This window comes from Camellia sinensis, chromosome 6, assembly GCF_055761805.1.
Source record: "Camellia sinensis isolate YWXY chromosome 6, ASM5576180v1, whole genome shotgun sequence".
NCBI lineage: Eukaryota > Viridiplantae > Streptophyta > Magnoliopsida > Ericales > Theaceae > Camellia > Camellia sinensis.
In genome coordinates, this window is record NC_138966.1 from 188,518,368 (window position 1) to 188,537,151 (window position 18,784).

Below are 18,784 nucleotides of genomic sequence, written 5' to 3' on the forward strand. Positions count from 1 at the left end.
GAGTGTATATAGGGGTTTTTTGATCTGTTACATACATATATATATATATATATATATATGATCTGGTTTTTTTCTTGATCTGTTTTTTCCCATACAGATCTGCCTAGTACTGCTACTCATACCAGCCTCTCTGCTGTGGACGAACACGACAGCCTTCTTTTAGAAGCAATTGGAGAGTAATTCAATTTCTATCCTTTAAACTTTACATTATACATTAGCTTAGCATACATATCCTTTCTATTTATTTATTTTAAATATATATATATATATATATATATGAGTTGATCTTTTATTGAGTTTTTGATCTGTTACATATATATATATATATATATCTGTTAAATATATCATTCCCTTTTTGATTTATGGGGATGCAATGTCATCTTGGTTAAGCTATCTTGTGATTCAGAGTGTGTTTTTTTGGTATTGAAGATCGATTTTTTTGTTGTTAGGCTTTCGGTGAAGAGAGGTGCTCCGAGGTAAGCAACCAATGCTTGGAAAATGACTTACGTTTTCAGTTGGGAATTATCCCGTGATGGATAGAATTATTTGGTATATTCACTGATACAGCTTTCTTGCAATTGTCATTTTTTATAATATACTTAATTAAGATGCAGTGAATTTGTTTCATAAGCACTGTGTTTCATTTGTAGTAAATATCCAAGGCAAATTTTCATAAGTTTTACCTTGTTTCATTTGTTTCATAAGCACTGTGTTTCTTGTGATTCAAATTTTCATAAGTCTAACTTAAGTTCATATGGATGCTGAGCATTGGCATTGTTTAGTTCATTTTATATGGGTGCTACACATGATTGCAATCCTTTATTTTTATTTTGGTTTTGTTTTGTTCTCTCCAGCATGACATATATATATATATATATATATAAGAGACCTGAAGACATTTTTTTTATCTATGCTATTTCAGGGAAAAGTTCGGGCTTCCAGATATCCTAAAATCCAAACATGAGGAAAATGAAGCCTACATATCTGAATTAGAGGTTAGGTTCTTGATCTGATAATTATTAATTATTACATCAAGGTTATTATTTGTACCACCATTGCTCACTGTTTATTTAAGTTCCCAAACTGCTTTTACTTGCTTTCATATAGCATGCATTTGAGACCTCCTTGATTTTGTAGGTGATTATTTATTTGTTTATATAGAAGTTAGCGATTTTATGGAAGTTTGATTAAATCGACTATTTGTTTAGGTTCCGTTTGGGAAGAAAAAAGCCAGGCTTTTTTGGCTAAAATAGCCACAAAAAACAAAATAGGCTATTTTAGCCACAAAAAACAAAACATCAAATCCAACCCATAATCATTACAATCCTCTCTCACAAAAAAAGCCAAAAAAGTTAAAAAGCCAAAAAGCCCTTCCCAAACCAGGCTAAAATAGCCAAAAAGCCAACCCACTTCCCAAACGGAGGCTTAGTGTTGGTAACTTAATTCTTATTTGTTCCCCTCTTATGTGTCTATATACACACATATATGTATGAATATTAACATTTTTGAGTTCTATGTTGATGTGTAATAATAATGCAACCTTTGAAGTGCTGATGCTTATGATGGGTTCTCACTAGAGGACTTTGTTCAAATATGTTTACTGTATGTGTTTCATTTTCAAAGATCAAAGATAATGGGTACAAAGTTCTACCCATCAACTATAAATATAGAGTAGTTGCACTCCAATTCAACTCCTACATACTTATCAAGTTATCACTCAATATCAAAGCAGTTAAGTCCTTCCTATGGGCTAGGCCTAGGATGAGATTTGGGTGAAAACAATTAATAGACTTTCAATGAGCAGAATGTATACAATGGGAACCTTTTTTATGTACAGAAATTAATGTGATATGTCATGCCATAATTGAGATTAATTAAATTGAGGACATTAATTAAGACCTTTTACATACTTTTTTATGTATACGATGGGAACCTTTTAAATAAATATTTCCTTTACAAAATTTTCCATTGATAATTTGATAGTATTGCAAAATGTTATATTTCTTTCCTCAAATTATTTAGGCCATATGTATTATTTGAGCTTCCTATAAAATCCTAATATTTGCACCTTTCAAGCACAAATGCTCCCACACCCTCTGACTTCTCCGGGTGAACATACTTACTCCCTCTTCATGCTTTCAAAAGATGAGAAAAAATTGAGCGTGGAACCTTTTTTTGGTCCTTTAAATCTTGCATCAGAAACTTCAATCTTTTAATTCATATCATCATGTTTCCATTCCAGAAAATTTTTGCTGAACTGTGCATGTACTGAATCTTCTAGTATGGCTTACCTTTTATTGTGCATTTGCATGCTTTGGCCTATATTTCAATTATTTCAATTCAAATATGTCTCTGATACATGTGTGTGTTCCTTTGAACCAGCTATTTATTCGTGAGTCTCTGGTATGCACTTGAATGACAGAACAACAGGTTATGCATTTATGCAGTTTGCTTACCCGTATGGCAAGTATAAGCAACAAGCTTTCATGGTGACAAATAGAACAACATTTGTTACGAGAATAATATTTTAAATATGCGTTTGAATGAATTCATATATAATGACAAGTCCCACTCAATTTTGCCTTTTAACTGTTGACAGAATGGGTGTTCTCTTCTTTTTTTAATTTTATAATATGATGAGGAATGTTGGACTGAATTTTTGGACAGCCCCGTTTCTCTCAATCTGAGCCCTAATTTCAATGTCATCTTGTGAATTAATTTGAGCAGGGTTTTTAATAACAATGAACTCAGTGGCAAGATTCCTTCAACCAAAAGGACTACTGCAGACTTTGGAGATATTGTGAGTATCTCTATCACATAGCCAATTAAAATCATAATAAGATGCTAGTTGTGAATACCCATTAAATTTTTTGAATTGAGTATACAGTGTTGGCAATGGATTTTCCTGGATATGTACGAATGTATTTCCATTTACCCACTTGCTAGCTGCTTCATTTTTGCAATATTTTCAGCCATTGATTCAGCTGTTTCTTGAGATGCTCAAAGTTTGATAAATGGATTATCCACCTTTTCTGGCATTCTTTAAGTTTTTTTTATCAGTTTGTGATTCTTAGTACCATTCTACTTGGTAGCTGCTAGAAATTGTTCTTATTTGTATTTTACTTGAGCATTTGTTTAATTTTTTTTAAAGTCTATGTTCTTTATTAATCGTTTCATGGCAAAAGCATTACAATGTATTTATGAGTCTATTTCCTGTTACCCTCTTGCTATCAGTTTCATTTTTGTAATATTTTTCAACCATAGATTTACTTATTTGTTTTTATTCCTTGAAATGCTCAAATTTTGATAAATGAGATATCTATCTTTTTCTGGAATTCTTAAAGATTAGTTTTAGTTGATGATTGTTGCATTGCTTTTCAATCAACATTCTACTTGGTTGAAATTGCCCCTTTTTTTTTCCAGCATAAATGGACTTTTCATGTGTGGGGAATTTCGTACAGCATTCATCTGTGTAGTAGTTTCAATTTTGAAGGTAATCGCTGCCAGATATTTGGGTTTATGTTTCTTTCTTCTTCTCAATAGTATTTTCTTTTATTTTTTTTTTCAAGTAAATGACATTTCAAAATATATGTTACAATAAAGTGATTTGCCTCTCAGTATTAAGATTATTATTATTGTTCGGAAGAAGAAGTCATGACTATTGCTGAAACAAGTGGATCTCCAACTAGGCTTCAGGTTTGTGGGTCGAACTTTGTTAATTTCAATGGTTTACACTTCCAAGAGTTACATTTATTATAATTCAGAACATTGATTTTTGTTCTTATTTATGATATTTCAAGGGAAGTATGGTGCAATGGTAGTATGTTGGATTCTAGGACTTGGGTCTCTTGTCTCTTGGAACAGCATGTTGACAGTAGGAGATTACTACTATAACTTGTTCCCGGTAAGTAACCCCTTGTTAATATCCAAATTTCCACCCTTTTTCCATTATTAAACATCACTTTTATGATTGCTAATTACAAAGTTACTTAGTCTGATCTTTTTGTTTCTTCAAATCCTCTCTTGAGATCCTATGGATGTGACAGTTGGGCATTTGGGATGACGGGAGTGCTATGAGTTTCATTGATAAAATGGGACAAAGTTCTTCCAAGAAGATGGAGATTACCAACACAAGAAGCTGCCTGTGATTAATGTCCAAAACAAATGTATTGCTAGCATTCCTTTTAAAAATTTCTTGATTTACATCTCCTTAGAGTAGTTGATATGTCAGGGATTCTTACATACAATGGGCATATATAAAGGACTTCCCCTAAGGATTTTCTTCTTTGATGTTTACACACAGGTTATATCAGGAAAAGACCAGGAACAGATTGGTTTTCCTGATATCTTTTACCAGAATGTTGATCATTTTGGGTGGGGAATGCATTATTGTCCCATCAGCTGCCTATTCCTTTTGATCGATCACAGGAGTTGAAATCAATCCAGCTGCTCTGTAAATTTCTACAGATGGTGTAAAGAGGGCAGAGCTTCTTAAGATCAGTTTTTCCTTGCAGATGGTACTAATGCTACAAAATTGATTCATCTATATTTCAAATTTAATTTTTCATCACATGCCAGCTTCTTTATCATTCTAAACTATAGCCACCTTACAAGCTCAGAAGATTTAGATGCTGATCTCAAAATTGTTTATACTTTCATAAATAATTGAATTGTTAGAAGTGTTGTACATTGTGAATATGACTTATCAATGTTTTTGGAAGAACATTGATCTAGGGTTCAAGTCTCTGCGAAATATGTATTATTCATTCTTTGAAACATGGCGAAACGATGCAACATGTAGTACTCAATTTCTTAGAATTCTACTTCCTGATTGATTGCTAGTTTCCATTAAAAAGACAATATTGGAGTGATGAGTTGATAGTCTCTTGCAAGAACTGAACTGTCAAGGGTCGCCCCACTCGTTGACAGTTCTAAGGGAGGATCAGCATGATGTGTGTGGCTGTTTTGGGCCAGTCACCACTGCCCTTTCATTATTCTCTTCATCCTTCATGTTTGGTAAGCTTGTTGAACATTTACTTCAAAGTATATAACATAAGGTCTTGCTAGCAGTCCTTCAATTAACCCCGCATTTGTTTCTCTTCTTTACAGAGCTTGCTGAAGAGGCAAATAGGCTTGTGAACTAAGGTTGTCTCTTCTCTTTTTTTGTGTTATCTTCTTGTTGCACACTGTAGTATTAAAGCAGCTGGATAGACACAGTGTTGTCTTCATTTTGGTTGCATTCATTGTATAAACTAACAAATCACAGCAGCATTATATGATTACTCTTCAATGCCCTTGAAGTTTATATTTGATGTAACAGGCATGAGTTAAAGACAAACCTTCTATAATCATGTTGTGTAGTCATAACATATGAGTTAATTTAAAGGTTTGAACTGTCAGATGGTTAGGTTTCCTGATCAGGCACTTTGGTAATACCAATTTGAAAATGGCATTTTCAAAAAAGGTTCCAGATATGACTATTTATCTTGTTTAACCAATTTGTCCTTGTTTATTCATGCATAAACTTCATTTTAGGCACAATTTGTAAAAATACTAAGATGTCTAACCATACTTAATGATGCTGATACATAGACATTTCTCCATGTTATATCACTTATCTCTAACTACTTTAAAGGCTAACATGACTTTGATTTCTGCAGTGGAAGCTCTTGGTGAAATAGTTGAACAACTGGGTAAAAAAGGCTGGAATTTCAATTTGAAACATTATGACAAAAACTTGAACTGGCAAACACCAATAGTGGACTCCTCCCTTATGTATGACTGTACTGTCAATTGCACCTGCCTTTCTGATGATGAATGTCACATCAGTGCCATGTATGTTCTTTTTTATGTTTTTAAATATACTTATTATTCAACTCAATTTTTTGCTTAAAATGTTATTTATGATTTTTTTATTTTATTTATTTTTAAATTAGGAGGCAATGATGTTTGAATACTAGCCTATGCTCTGTATGTTAACTTATTAATGTCAGTTGAAAGTCCAAATTCTGTTTTGTATAGATGAAAAAAAGAGTAATGTGCTGAGAAAACCCTGGTATTGTTCTGTCACTTCTTATTTACACGACGCAACCGGTTGCCATGAACATCTATTCATATATTGCTAATTACTAGGGTTGTTGGGAAAATTAAGGTTGTATTTTGATGTCCCATAGAAAGGGAACGACTGCCAACAGTACTCATAGTAATTTCGAAGTGGAAATATGATATTTTGAGTATGCAAAGTGTTAGAAATTGGGCGCCCATGTGGCATGACCCTTAGAACCTTTTGAACCTCATCCAAATGGGTTTTGAATTTGAATTCAAACCTATTTGGATGAGCCACTCAGGATATATATCTATCATATCATGATATGGATAGATGATATAGATATTAGATATTATCTCATTTAACCAATGGATAAATGAGATAAATATAATATATATCTGATATATGGTTATGGGTAACCAAGAGAGAAAACAACGTAGGTTTTGTTTTCTACCCATAAACTGACTCTCTCCCAAGATACAACGATCAAGTCAATTGCACTGTGGTTTGTGTGGGTGATATTCACCATTGTAATATCACCCCACTGCTGGGATTGATTTATCAGACTCTGGAAGCACGTGATTTATCCACGAGGTTCTATCATCGAAAGGTATGATATGATTATTTTATCCGCTGCATAATTGTTTGTTTTTATTTACATTGGTATCAGAGCCATTGATGGATATTTTCGTGTTTCTATTTTTACATGCGTATATATACATGTATATGCATGAATATTAATGGAGGAGGAAGATGAAGTGCACGGTTTTCTTTTTTGCATTTTAACTCCATTTAGATTGAGAGAGTGATATACCTCAATTTTATGTTGCTTAAATGTTATTTTTTATGCCATAAATGTTTTTATTGTGAAAAATGGAGTCCGTCAATACAAAAATCGGACCGGAAAACACCCGGGAAGGCGGCGCGTGTGATTCACGCGCTGTATGACGCCGAGCAGCAGCCCCACGCGCCACCACGCGCATCCACGCGCTGAGCGCGTTAGGCACGCGCCCCCCACGCGCCACACGCGCGATCTGTCAGCTTCCTTCCACACGCGCGCGTTAGCCGCGCCGCTTCCAGCCGCGCCACGTGTGCGACACACGCGCGCCATGCGCCGCGCCGCGCCGACTCGCGCCGAGTTGCGCTGAGCCGCGAGCCGAGCCGTTTTCCCCCTGGCTTGGCTCTAAGGCTTTGTTTGTTTGTTTTTTAATTCTGAATTGCGTTAATTGGCCATAATTTATTCTTTATAGCTTTGTTTTAAGCATGGTTGGTACCCTTAGACTCAGAATTAAGTTTTCTACATTCTGTAAAATTTTGAAAATTTTACGAAAATAAAAAATATTTATTCTGTGTTAATAATTCATTTTTTATGCTTTAAAATGATGCTGGTATTGCATAAATAATTTTATGGGGTTGAAATTTTTATTGTGGACTTCTGAAATGTTTTAATATCTACTGGTAATATTGTCTCATTTTATCAGTTTCTGGATTTTTTATTTCTAATTTTATGTGTATTTATTAATCATTTAAAATTCCAGAATATTTCAGAAAAATTTCAGAATATTTCAAAACAATGTACACTTTAATTATGGCATAATCTGAATATTGAATACAGCATATTTTTTTGGATTTGTAATATGTTGAAATTAGAAGAGCATGATTATTTATTTATTTATTAGAATTCCATTATTAAATAAATATAGCATGAGTTATTTGTAGATTTACATTAAAATGCTATTGTATGGAATTTATCATGCTTTGTATATGCCATATTCAGTGGGAGGTTATTCGGTTGAGAGAAATCTTTGTAGATTAACTCCCGAAAACCAATATTTTGCGCATAAATTAAACTAAATTTTGGATAATTGTCACTTGTGGCGCAAGAGATGATTACGAGCATAGCGGATTTTCGATCTTGCGACTTGTGTAATATTGTCACTATTTAATTTAGATTTTTGCGGCAAAATTATATTATGCTAATCAAATTAATCCCAATGCGAATTTCTCTCTAAATTGATTTAGCTTATGAAAGTTAATTTGGTTGACCTAAACTTAGTAGAGATGTTCAAATGTGAACAAACTAATCCCATTCTTTAGATGAGCAAAAGTCTTGGAGACTTTAGGTCAAACCTTAATTGAGCCAAAGTAAGGAAACATGACTCAAAGTCGCCGTGTTTTTGTTGCCTTGTTTGGCACAATAAAAACTAATGTGTGCGCTATAGTTAGCGGCACGCTACATAGTTTTGGTTGGCGAGTTTTGGAGTTATGAAATTAGTAAGCCCTCAATAGATCTGTATATGATCTTGACTAATGAGCTGCGCGGATTGACTTTGTAATTTGACTTGTAAATAATGTTACATCATTGGATGAAGTAACATTCAAGAGTCACGTCATCCAAGAAATGCGAGCTTAAATAAATTAGTCATTAAGTGTAAGACGAGTAGCCAGTATGAGCAGTGTTTTGCTCTCTACCCAATTATTGGGAGTTGGATGGAGCAAAATTTCATGCACTATAATAGTGTGCGTTGAAATATTACGTGAAGTTAAAAGATTAGCGCTTAGAAGCTGCAAAATCTATTAACACTAAGTGAAAAGATTAGCGCTTAGTGGCTGCAAAATCTATTAGCATTGCCAACTTGTCTAAGTCTGGACACTTATTGTTTTCACACTTGAGTGTGAGACATGAGGTGGGGCTTCTTTGTATAATTCCTTAGCTAGGCTAACGTTGTTTTTAATAACGTTTAACACTAAGCGCAAACGTTGCGGCATAGTGATGAAAAGGTCAAGGCCGACAAGGTTGTTATGACTCTAAGAATTTGACGCATCACTTGTGAGAGCATTGTGTTGAATTAGACTCTTTAACCTAATTCGTGCTTAAGTTACTTTGGAGCTGTCATAGTTGATAGCTTATTCTCTCATTCTTGTGGATAGTAGAATTAATTGCAAGTAACTATGAAGCGAGAAATAGATATGGCAAGATGAGTATCGTCATCTTTCAACTAGATGCAGTAAAGTGTATGGAGAATAAAATTGACTTGAAGGTGCAGGGGATTAGCACTTACTAGTTAAATTTGCGACTTAGGCGCACTTGATATCTCCATGACATCCCTTTTATGATCTAGTGAATATGACTTTGTCGTGAGTCATTACCTAGTTGGGTCTAAACCTTTAAAACTTGTCTTTGAGAACTCACACATTAAGATGATTGGAATTAGTTTATGACATTGGTCATGAACCAGTGGCTTATTATACTTAATCACATTAATGAGATGATGACACGATGGTTTGAGTAGGCCTTCTTGAGCCCACTCGCTTATGACATCCTGCTCTCATGTGAATGTGTAACTTTGTTCGCAATGGGTGCGCACAAGTAAGTAGGAAAGCCGTAGAAGGTCATTTGTATTGGCGCATTTAGTCCACTATGATTTTTGTGACTAGATATGTGTGAGGGTACAATAGCTAAGCCTCAATCTCGACACATTTATAGATTACGATACGCATCTGAGTCAAGACTATTTGATCTCCCATAAGTCAAAAGTTTTGAGATGATTTTTGACATTGCACATATGAGGTCGAGATCAATTAGATAAGAGTTTTTTTGTGCTTTTAGTTTTGACCAAGGTGGCGAGTATCTATTTGAGTTATTTTTTCAGAAAAACTCTGTGAAGAGAGATGGATGCTTAGAACATTGATTATTCCTAGTACTCAACAACACACTGGTGTAGTAGAGATAAGGAATTAAATATTGTTAATGTTAGGTAGATAATGGCGCAAAATGTTTCCCAATTGGGAATTGCACTAGTTTGTTGCCTATATCCCTAACTAAGTGCCCTCCATATCAGTTTTTACACTCCATTTTGAGTAATGGGTTAGCAGAGAGCCATCTATGGGCGATCTGTAACCATTAAACAGCTTATCTTTATTCTACTTCTCATAAGATTGCGAAGTTAAGACCTAGGGTTCTATAGCGCATTATTGTATGCTGTCTTGTAAACACAAAGGGTCGTGTGGTGCATTATTGTATGCGGTCATGCAAACCCTCCGGGTCATGTGCATATAGGTAAGCATCTTTGTGGTAGTGTAACTAAGTCACATAAAGTTTTATTAGTAAAGGTGACGTGAATAGAGTTTTCGGAACTCTATAAGATGGAGAATTCCAAGCATAGCGCTCTATGTAGCCTAGTTGAGAATGGAAAGAAATTTCCAATATCCTAGGGACAGTGGGAGCGATGTGCCTACTAATGGATTACTCCATTAGAGAAGAATACTCTACATTCTTAGTTGCGTGGTAGCAAATGTGAAAATTTTCCACGTCATCACTGGGTGATTGAGAGGGAAACATTCATGATTGCTCCGCAAGATGATAAAGAGCCTAGGATAATGCCTAAGGCTCTAGTCCCCTTTTTTTTTGAAAGTGGATCAATGTTGCGCAGTTTAAGACAAAGTCTTTGAGGATTAACCATTTTTTATAATTTGGTTGACTTTCTATTATGACGCAAAACTGTTATAAAGTTATGCGTAATTTGGATAGTCATTGTTGAGGCATAAGGCTCGCTAGATACCGAATGGTCGCACCATTGAGGAAAGTGTAGACCATGAGAAGACTTCCTCCTGGGGAGTGAGGTTATTTTGACTTAGGCTATAATTGACATAAGTTCGGAACATTGATTTGTGGACATTGTGACCTGATTTCTCATTAGAGAATTGGATAAGTAGATCCGTAGGGATTTACCTTCTGCTTTTATGGTGAAAAGTTAGGAGCGCAAAAAGGTTGCTGGTTCCAATAAATCTTTTACAACCTAAAGCAGTTATCCAAACAGTGGTTCTTAGATTTCGTCAAGCCATGATAGGCCAACGATGATCAATGAAGACCACTGAGGCATGATCAATGGTCCAAAAGAAGTTTTTCCTTACTTAGTCATTATGAGCCAGGAATTTATAAGGTTGTCGCCACCTAGGGTGGGCAGTCCTCTATTTTAGATATGATGGGCATGGGTGATGTAATTTATATGCTCGGATGTACGATCCTTAGGGATTGTTTTAGGAAAATTCTCGGTCTGTCTTCGATGACTTACATAGAGAATATCTTAGAATGATTCTAGATGCAAAATTGCAAATCCATTGACTTACCTATCGGTAAAAGCCAGAGCCTTAGTTATTGAGTGAATCCTCAGATTATCTTTGGGAGAAACAGATGACCTATATTCCTTGATCTTTTCTTTGTTGTGGGAGCCTAAAGTACGCTATGTGGGCGTATTCGGCATGATAAGTGTTATCTTTGATAAATGGTTAACTGAGTTGTTCAGACTTTGACCTTGCTCATTAGACTGTGGATAAAATGCTTTATTAGAAGCATATTAATTTGCTCATTGTAAAATTCAATGCGCTGGTTGGGCGCATCTGCGCTAGTTGAGCGCATTAAGAATGAACGCAAATTGGTCACCAAAAATATCTTTAGAGAGGTTATTGCGCAAGAGGTAGTGATCTTAATTCATTTCATGTGAGGCGCACATGGTGGATTCCGTTGTATATACTTATCGCAAGAGGTGCTGATATGGCTTATGTTTGGAATCCATAATTGCGCAAGCTGTGGTCATTTTTTTTTAAATCGATCACTTATTTTGAGATGATGGGATGTTGACACTATTATGGTTTGTGTCATAATGATTAGCAGATGATGATGTCAGCAGGCAAGATTGGCTCACTCACACGAGCAATCGCCCTTGGCGCTTAGGAGCGAGCAAGGTTGAGACTAGTGGTTTATTTTTATTTGGAGCCAAGAGAGGCTTAAATAATCCACTATGCATGTCGCCTTGGTTACAACCAAGATGAGGTCGTGTTAAGGACCAAACATGGATGATAGTACCCACTTTCCATGTTGTGCCTGTTATGATTAGCCAGATGCGAGATCTCATTTGGCGCCTAGAAGGCGAGCAAATAGAGAATTCGGGTTAGGCGCTAGAAAGCGACTAGACTAATATCTGTACGGTGTATCGAGTATGACATCACTCTTTATGGAAGAGTTACTCCACCGTAGCATGTATTCATACTATATGTGCTTGGCGACCGAGTAATGAGGTGAGAGAATGGATCCCTGCTTCCTCACCGTGTGAGTCTTACGTGTCATTATTGATATGACTTTCATTTATATACCCTTTTGTGACTTTTGACTATGTCATAAGGTAAGGGGTTGATGTTCTGCTACTTTGGTATGTTGCCTGCGGTCATGTATGATTCGGCCTTAAGGGACATCACTAGGAAAGCGGTCAATCCTAAACTAAATGGCATGAGGGCAAAGGGAAGATCATCTAGTATTACACCACTGTTGTATATTCACTGCCGGCAACTCACATCGCTTTGTATGAGAGGCGAATTGAGTGTGAATATATTGCAAGAATTAAGAGGGTCAAACATGCTCTTTTTGAGGGATTAGAGATGTTTTTTGGACCGGTGTAATTAGATGGGTCTGGGGTATATGAGACACTATTTCTATTCTTTTTGGGTTGATGTCTCTATGCTGGCTCATTTTGAGTTTCTAGTATAGAGCTCCCACATGCAGGTGTTCTCAGCAGTCGCACGGTGCAGTGGCTAGTATGAGATTGTTTATTTTTGGGGAGATTGAGATTGAGACGTGGCAGTGTCATGCCAACTCATGTCCGAGTGGGAGATGTTAGAAATTGGGCGCCCATGTGGCATGACCCTTAGAACCTTTTGAACCTCATCCAAATGGGTTTTGAATTTGAATTCAAACCTATTTGGATGAGCCACTCAGGATATATATCTATCATATCATGATATGGATAGATGATATAGATATTAGATATTATCTCATTTAACCAATGGATAAATGAGATAAATATAATATATATCTGATATATGGTTATGGGTAACCAAGAGAGAAAACAACGTAGGTTTTGTTTTCTACCCATAAACTGACTCTCTCCCAAGATACAACGATCAAGTCAATTGCACTGTGGTTTGTGTGGGTGATATTCACCATTGTAATATCACCCCACTGCTGGGATTGATTTATCAGACTCTGGAAGCACGTGATTTATCCACGAGGTTCTATCATCGAAAGGTATGATATGATTATTTTATCCGCTGCATAATTGTTTGTTTTTATTTACACAAAGTGACAAGAATAAATGGCAGCCAATTTACAAATGAAATTCAAAATAACGAATATTGTCATGTATTAAAAGAACATAAATATGATCACTTTCAAGATAAATGAGCGAATTTTCTGTTCTTCATTAGGTGACCTCATTTTAGTAACAGTTGATTGAACTTTCACTTCTCATACCATAAAATGTTTGGTAGGTGCGTTCGAATTCAGTTCAGAAATGTTAAATGTCCAACACACCAGAGGCACCAATACACATCTATAATTAGGCATGTAAATCTGCAGGATGTATGTACTCTAATTACTTGGAGTTTTTCATGTTTTGTGCTTTTAATTATTTGTTGTTATACATTGTTGGTTTTTGAAAAATTGAATTCTGTAATTATTTATTTTCATGGAGATGACTCTCTTAGGTAATATATTGTATACAAATCTCTAATTCAAGAATGAATAAATAATGAGTGCAGCTAGAAATTTCAGGATGCAGACAAGATTAGAAAGATTAAAGCAAATTCAAACAAAAACCACCATGCCCATGGTTTGCGATGATGATTTCAATTGGTATCCTTGTAATTGCATTGCTTCTTGGGCATATAATCAACGCAACAGTGAATCGAATAGCCAAAGTTGAGGATGATTACCATGAGATGATGGAGCTGAAGAAACGAGCAGAGGCAGCTGATGTTGCTAAATCACAGGTATTTGATAGTTGTAGTTCATGTATTGAAATTTTGTTAGGCTTCACCTAATATGTCTACATGGTTCTAATTGAATTTCAATCCTCTGTAGTTCCTTGCTACTGTGTCCCATGAGATCAGAACCCCAATGAATGGTGTTCTTGGTAAGTTTTTGTTATTGTCCTTTATCATTTTAAGTCATTTAAATACATTGCTTTGGGGAAAACATTAAAAAATTATTTAAAAATAAACAAAGAAAGTGGGGTTGTTGTGTGATGTCTGTATATATGTTTATTCAACAGGAATGTTGCAGATGCTAATGGACACAGATCTGGATGTAACTTAACAAGACTATTCAGAACTGCACAGAGCAGTGGAAGAGCGTTGGTTTCACTAATAAATGAGCTTTTGGACCAAGCAAAGATTGAATCTGGTAAGCTCGAGCTTGAGATTTAAAGAGATATCTAAAGTTCAAATCCATCAAGCTGATTCACAATTTCAAGCATAGTGCATTGATTGGTTTCACACCTATGATTGATTTTTGTTCATTTGGACTAGAATATATTTTTTTCATTTGTTGATAGCTGCGCATGGATAACAAATAGTTATGTTTCAAATTGTTATGCTAGATGGATGTGACTTGTGAATGAAAACTTAGAATAGTTGTATTGTGTCGAATGTTAATGAATTATGTATTGTGTCCAATGTTAATGATTCAGTTGATTTGAATGATGCTTTAAAATTATAGGTTTATTATGGATTGAATGAATTATTAGGAATTATAGGTGTATTGTTTTCGTGCTTTGGCGACCAATTTATTAGTCACGACAAATAAATAATTTTTTTTTGCAAAAAATGACAATTGCCGACCAAGAGTTTTGGTCGCAAAAAATACATGTATTGCCGACCAAAACAGCTCTTGGTCGTGGAATCTGACTTTTGCCGACCAAAAGTTTTGGTCGCGAAAAGACACAAATGGCGACCAATTTTTTTGGTCGTGAAATGTGATAATTGGCGACCAAAAAATTTGGTCGCGAAATGTAATAATTGGCGACCAAACTTTTTGGTTGCGAAATGTGACAATTGGCGATTAAGAAATTTGGTCGGGAAAATATCACTTTTCGCGATCAAAGTGTTTTGGCGACAAAATAAATTAGTCGCGATAATTAAATATTTAGCGACCAAAAATTTAGTCGGCAAATTCAACTTTTGCTGACCAATCAAAATTTTGGTCGCGAATTACTTTTACCGACCCTCAATTGGCGACCAAAGTAGCGACCAAAAAAATTGGTCGCGGATAATTTTTGCCAACCAAAAATAGACTTTTAGCGACCAATTTTTTTGTTGCTAAAAATGTTAATTCTTGTAGTGTCGGTAGGACATGTCACATAAGAAATAACCAATTGGATCTTGTGCTTTGTATGACACGTGGTACACACTAATAATTGCTAATGGAACAGTTGAACACTAAACATGTTACACATGCAATTTCTTACATGCCTGTGGGGCATCTAATTTGGAAATGTCGCAAAATGCCTGTGGGGCATCTAATTTGGAAATGTCGCAAAAAGTAAGGTTGAATTGGTAGGATATGGCACATAAGAAATGACCAATTGGATTTTGAGCTTTGTATGACACGTGGTACACACTAATAATTGCTAATGGTACAGTTGAACACTAAACATGTTACACATGCAATTTCTTGCATGCCTGTGGGGCATCTAATTTGGAAATGTCGCAAAAAGTAAGGTTGCATTGGTAGGACATGGCACATAAGAAATGACCAATTTGATTTTGAGCTTTGTATGACACGTGGTACACACTAATAATTGCTAATGGTACACTTTAACACTACACATGTTACACATGCAATTCCTTGCGATTGAAAGTATTTGGGATCTCCATTGGGATGACCCATACTCTTAAAGTGATCTTAGCCTTCTATATATGTATAAAATCTACTCATGTATATATGAAATCTAGGGACCTGGGGCTACTGCTGTGATAAGCAGCGATCTGCTGTGAGCCCGTGGGGTTTTTTTCAAGTCTTTTTTGATAATCCGAACCGTTCATATTATAAGTTTCGTCGAGTATTTCATCCATACAAAAATTAAGTTAATCAAAAATCCGTAACCCTATGATCAGGTTCAAATTGTTTTACAAAAATTATCGAGATAATGTTAACCGTTTATTTTTTAAAAAAACAAATGTACTCTTGTTATAAAGTTATAGATTTTCAATCAATTTGATTTTTTGCATAGATGATCTATTTAACAAATCTTACAATATGAACAGTTTAAATTATCAAAAAAGACTCGAAAAATCCTCCACAGGAGCACAGCAAATTACTACTGTGACTTAGCAGCACCCCCAAGTTCGGGATCTACATCATCAGTATTCAAATTTGTGAGGGTCTTGTGGGGGTCTTATGGAGGTGGGAATCCCAATCATTACTTTTTCTTACATGCTTGTAGGGCATCTAATTTGGAACTGTCGCAAAAAATTAAGATTACGTTTGGTAGAGTTTTAGAATTATGATTTGAGAATAGAATTGTATTTTGAGTTTATGAGTTTTGAAATTATAATTTGAGTGTGAAAAATTTATTTGGTTATGAGTTTTGAAAAGAGTTTTGAATTGAGTGATGTGACATATGATATTTGATTTAAAATTTACAACTCATAACCAAACACACAACTCAAAATTCTATTCAAAACTTATAAAAAAAATTTAAAAAAATTAAAAAATATTTTTTACTTAAAATATAAAAATAACAAGTGCAAAAAAAAAAAATACTGTTCCGGTCAACCGGCCGGACGTCCGGGGGATATCCAGGACGATGACCGGGTAAACATGTTTTCAAAAGTGAGTGTAGAATTAATTTTTGAAATCATTAACCAAACAACAATGATTCATCCCACTAAAAACATCACCACTAATAGCACTAATGCATTAAAAAAGTAAAAAAAAATAAAATAAAAATACAACTCCAAGACCAAAACATCACATCATTAATGGCGGGACCCACTGCCACCTAATTAGTTAGTGCTCCCAAGCATTTTTCTTAACCAAACATGGCATTCAAAGGACGGTGTGGAATTACATTTCAAGAGCTCCACCAAACACAGCCTAAATTTTTATTAGAGAATTTACAAATTAGTGCTACTATCTTACAATAATTATATATTTATAAAAAAAAAAAATTATGATCTTAATCATTAAAATATATAAAATTTATCGTGAATTTGTGATTATTCAAAACTAATATTGATTTGTTATCTTTTCACTTATATTTTACTTTTACTAGAAAAATATTGAGAAATGTGCAATATTAAAAAAATAAATAAAAGGCTAAACTTCCCCATGATTACTTATTTTGAAATTTGTTAAATTTATAAGTTTACTTGAACAATCATACTACTAAATTTAAACGTAACGACCAAGTATTGTAACTAGGAAAAGACTAGTGATGGCATGATTCATTATTAAAAAAAATTGAATAGTAAAATCAATTAAGTAAAGGTTGTAGTTTCTCTCTAGTCCTTAATTAAATTGGACAATACTATTGGGCCGTAGTAGGCCCAATTCAGGATCTATCTCGATGATTCAAATTGTTTAATGTGTAGAGTTCGTCAAGTCAAGAACATCATCTCTATAAAAAATCACGTTGATCAGATATCGATAGTCATTTTATTAGGTTACATTTGTTTCAACAGTAATTATGATTTTAAAAATAAATCACAAACACAAATATAAGTTGATCAAATGACTATTAATGTCAATTAACATGATTTATTCTAAGATCATCAAAATAGGTTCAAAGTCAAGCATAACGCAACCTAAAAGTATCATCCAATCAGTATCTGGACGAGAGAGAAGCTAAACCCTTAAGTAAATACAAGGGGTGGTGCTATGCATAGGGTCTGTTTGATATAGATTAAACTATCTATGATTTTGTTTTATAAATTTGTATCACTGGCACCGCTAGTTTACAGTTTAAAATGCAAAAAGAATTTAAATAAGTTGAAAATTTGGTTATCAAGAAATTGAAAAAAGATACTTTTAGTTAAAAAAAACTTTTCTTACCTTTATTTAGGTAGGCAGATTTATAAGAAAAAAAATCATTATAAATTAATATATCATTCTTTTTATTTTTTATATATCGTTTTATAAAAAATTAGCATATTACTTGTGCTATGCACAGGATAAAATAATATTTTATTTCTTAAAAATATGATAATTATATTTAAATACGATTAAATAATACATTATTTATTACTATTTATTAAATCCAAGTATATCCATACTGTATTTTACATGGTATACGATAATTATATTTAATTACAAATGATATGCTATCAATACTTGTGCACCTATTATTGATGGCATATCATTTGTAAAAATAGTCGTGCTTATGCTATAATTATACTTGAAAAAATGGTTATACTATTTATTAAACCCAAGTATATCCTTGCTATTATTTGAATATAATGATATGCTATATTTAAAAAAAAAAACCCAAGTATATTATGTGAACCTAATAAAATATTAAAAAATAAATTAAGTCCAATTCCAATCACAATCACAAAATACAATTCAACCATCATTAATAGTTGATACTTTATGTAAACCTAATAAATATGATTATTCTTAATCAATTTAAAATTTTAATCACTATATTAAAAATAAATGATTTACTTATAGACTTTGAAATGTTTTTCTTTCAAGATTTTGTTTTATTCTGTCTCCCAAATTGCTGCGTAAGGCTGCTGCTCTCTCCCAAACTTTTTGTTTAGGTTTTTGTGATAGGATTTCTTTAAGTTGCTGTGATATAGAGTTTAGGTTAATAATAATAGATATCAGTGGATTTCTTTACACAAAGGCGGGAAAGTAGTTGTTGTTGTTTTTTTTTTTTTTAAAAAAAAAAATCAAAAAAT

The 18,784-nt window shown here is 34.1% G+C and overlaps 1 protein-coding gene and 1 long non-coding RNA gene across 3 annotated transcripts; both read left to right on the top strand.

Annotated features, from left to right (window-relative positions):
* The first annotated feature begins 779 nt into the window (after positions 1-779).
* Positions 780-3,691, top strand: LOC145792490 (uncharacterized). The gene is made up of 3 exons (XR_014331891.1): positions 780-995; positions 2,728-2,800; positions 3,424-3,691. It is a non-coding gene; the product is annotated as an uncharacterized LOC145792490 (long non-coding RNA).
* A 1,221-nt stretch (positions 3,692-4,912) lies between these two features.
* LOC145792491 (putative histidine kinase 3) lies at positions 4,913-14,293 on the top strand. Of its 2 annotated transcripts, none has more exons than XM_082873170.1 (6): positions 4,913-5,016; positions 5,110-5,145; positions 5,661-5,835; positions 13,640-13,870; positions 13,962-14,013; positions 14,152-14,293. In XM_082873170.1, the coding sequence occupies exons 4-6, from the start codon at positions 13,718-13,720 to the stop codon at positions 14,193-14,195; spliced, it is 249 nt and encodes an 82-aa protein (XP_082729296.1). In that variant the 5' UTR covers positions 4,913-5,016; positions 5,110-5,145; positions 5,661-5,835; positions 13,640-13,717; the 3' UTR covers positions 14,196-14,293. The 2 variants fall into 2 exon arrangements, with proteins under 2 accessions (XP_082729296.1, XP_082729297.1); XM_082873171.1 differs by having other exon boundaries at positions 13,653-13,870.
* The last annotated feature ends 4,491 nt before the right edge of the window (positions 14,294-18,784 follow it).

Coding starts and splice junctions, on each gene's coding strand:
- LOC145792491 (XM_082873170.1), top strand. CDS start 13,718: ATGATGATTTCAATTGGTATCCTTGTAATTGCATTGCTTCTTGGGCAT. Junction 13,871..13,961: donor CTGATGTTGCTAAATCACAG/GTATTTGATAGT, acceptor AATCCTCTGTAG/TTCCTTGCTACTGTGTCCCA. Junction 14,014..14,151: donor CCCAATGAATGGTGTTCTTG/GTAAGTTTTTGT, acceptor TTTATTCAACAG/GAATGTTGCAGATGCTAATG.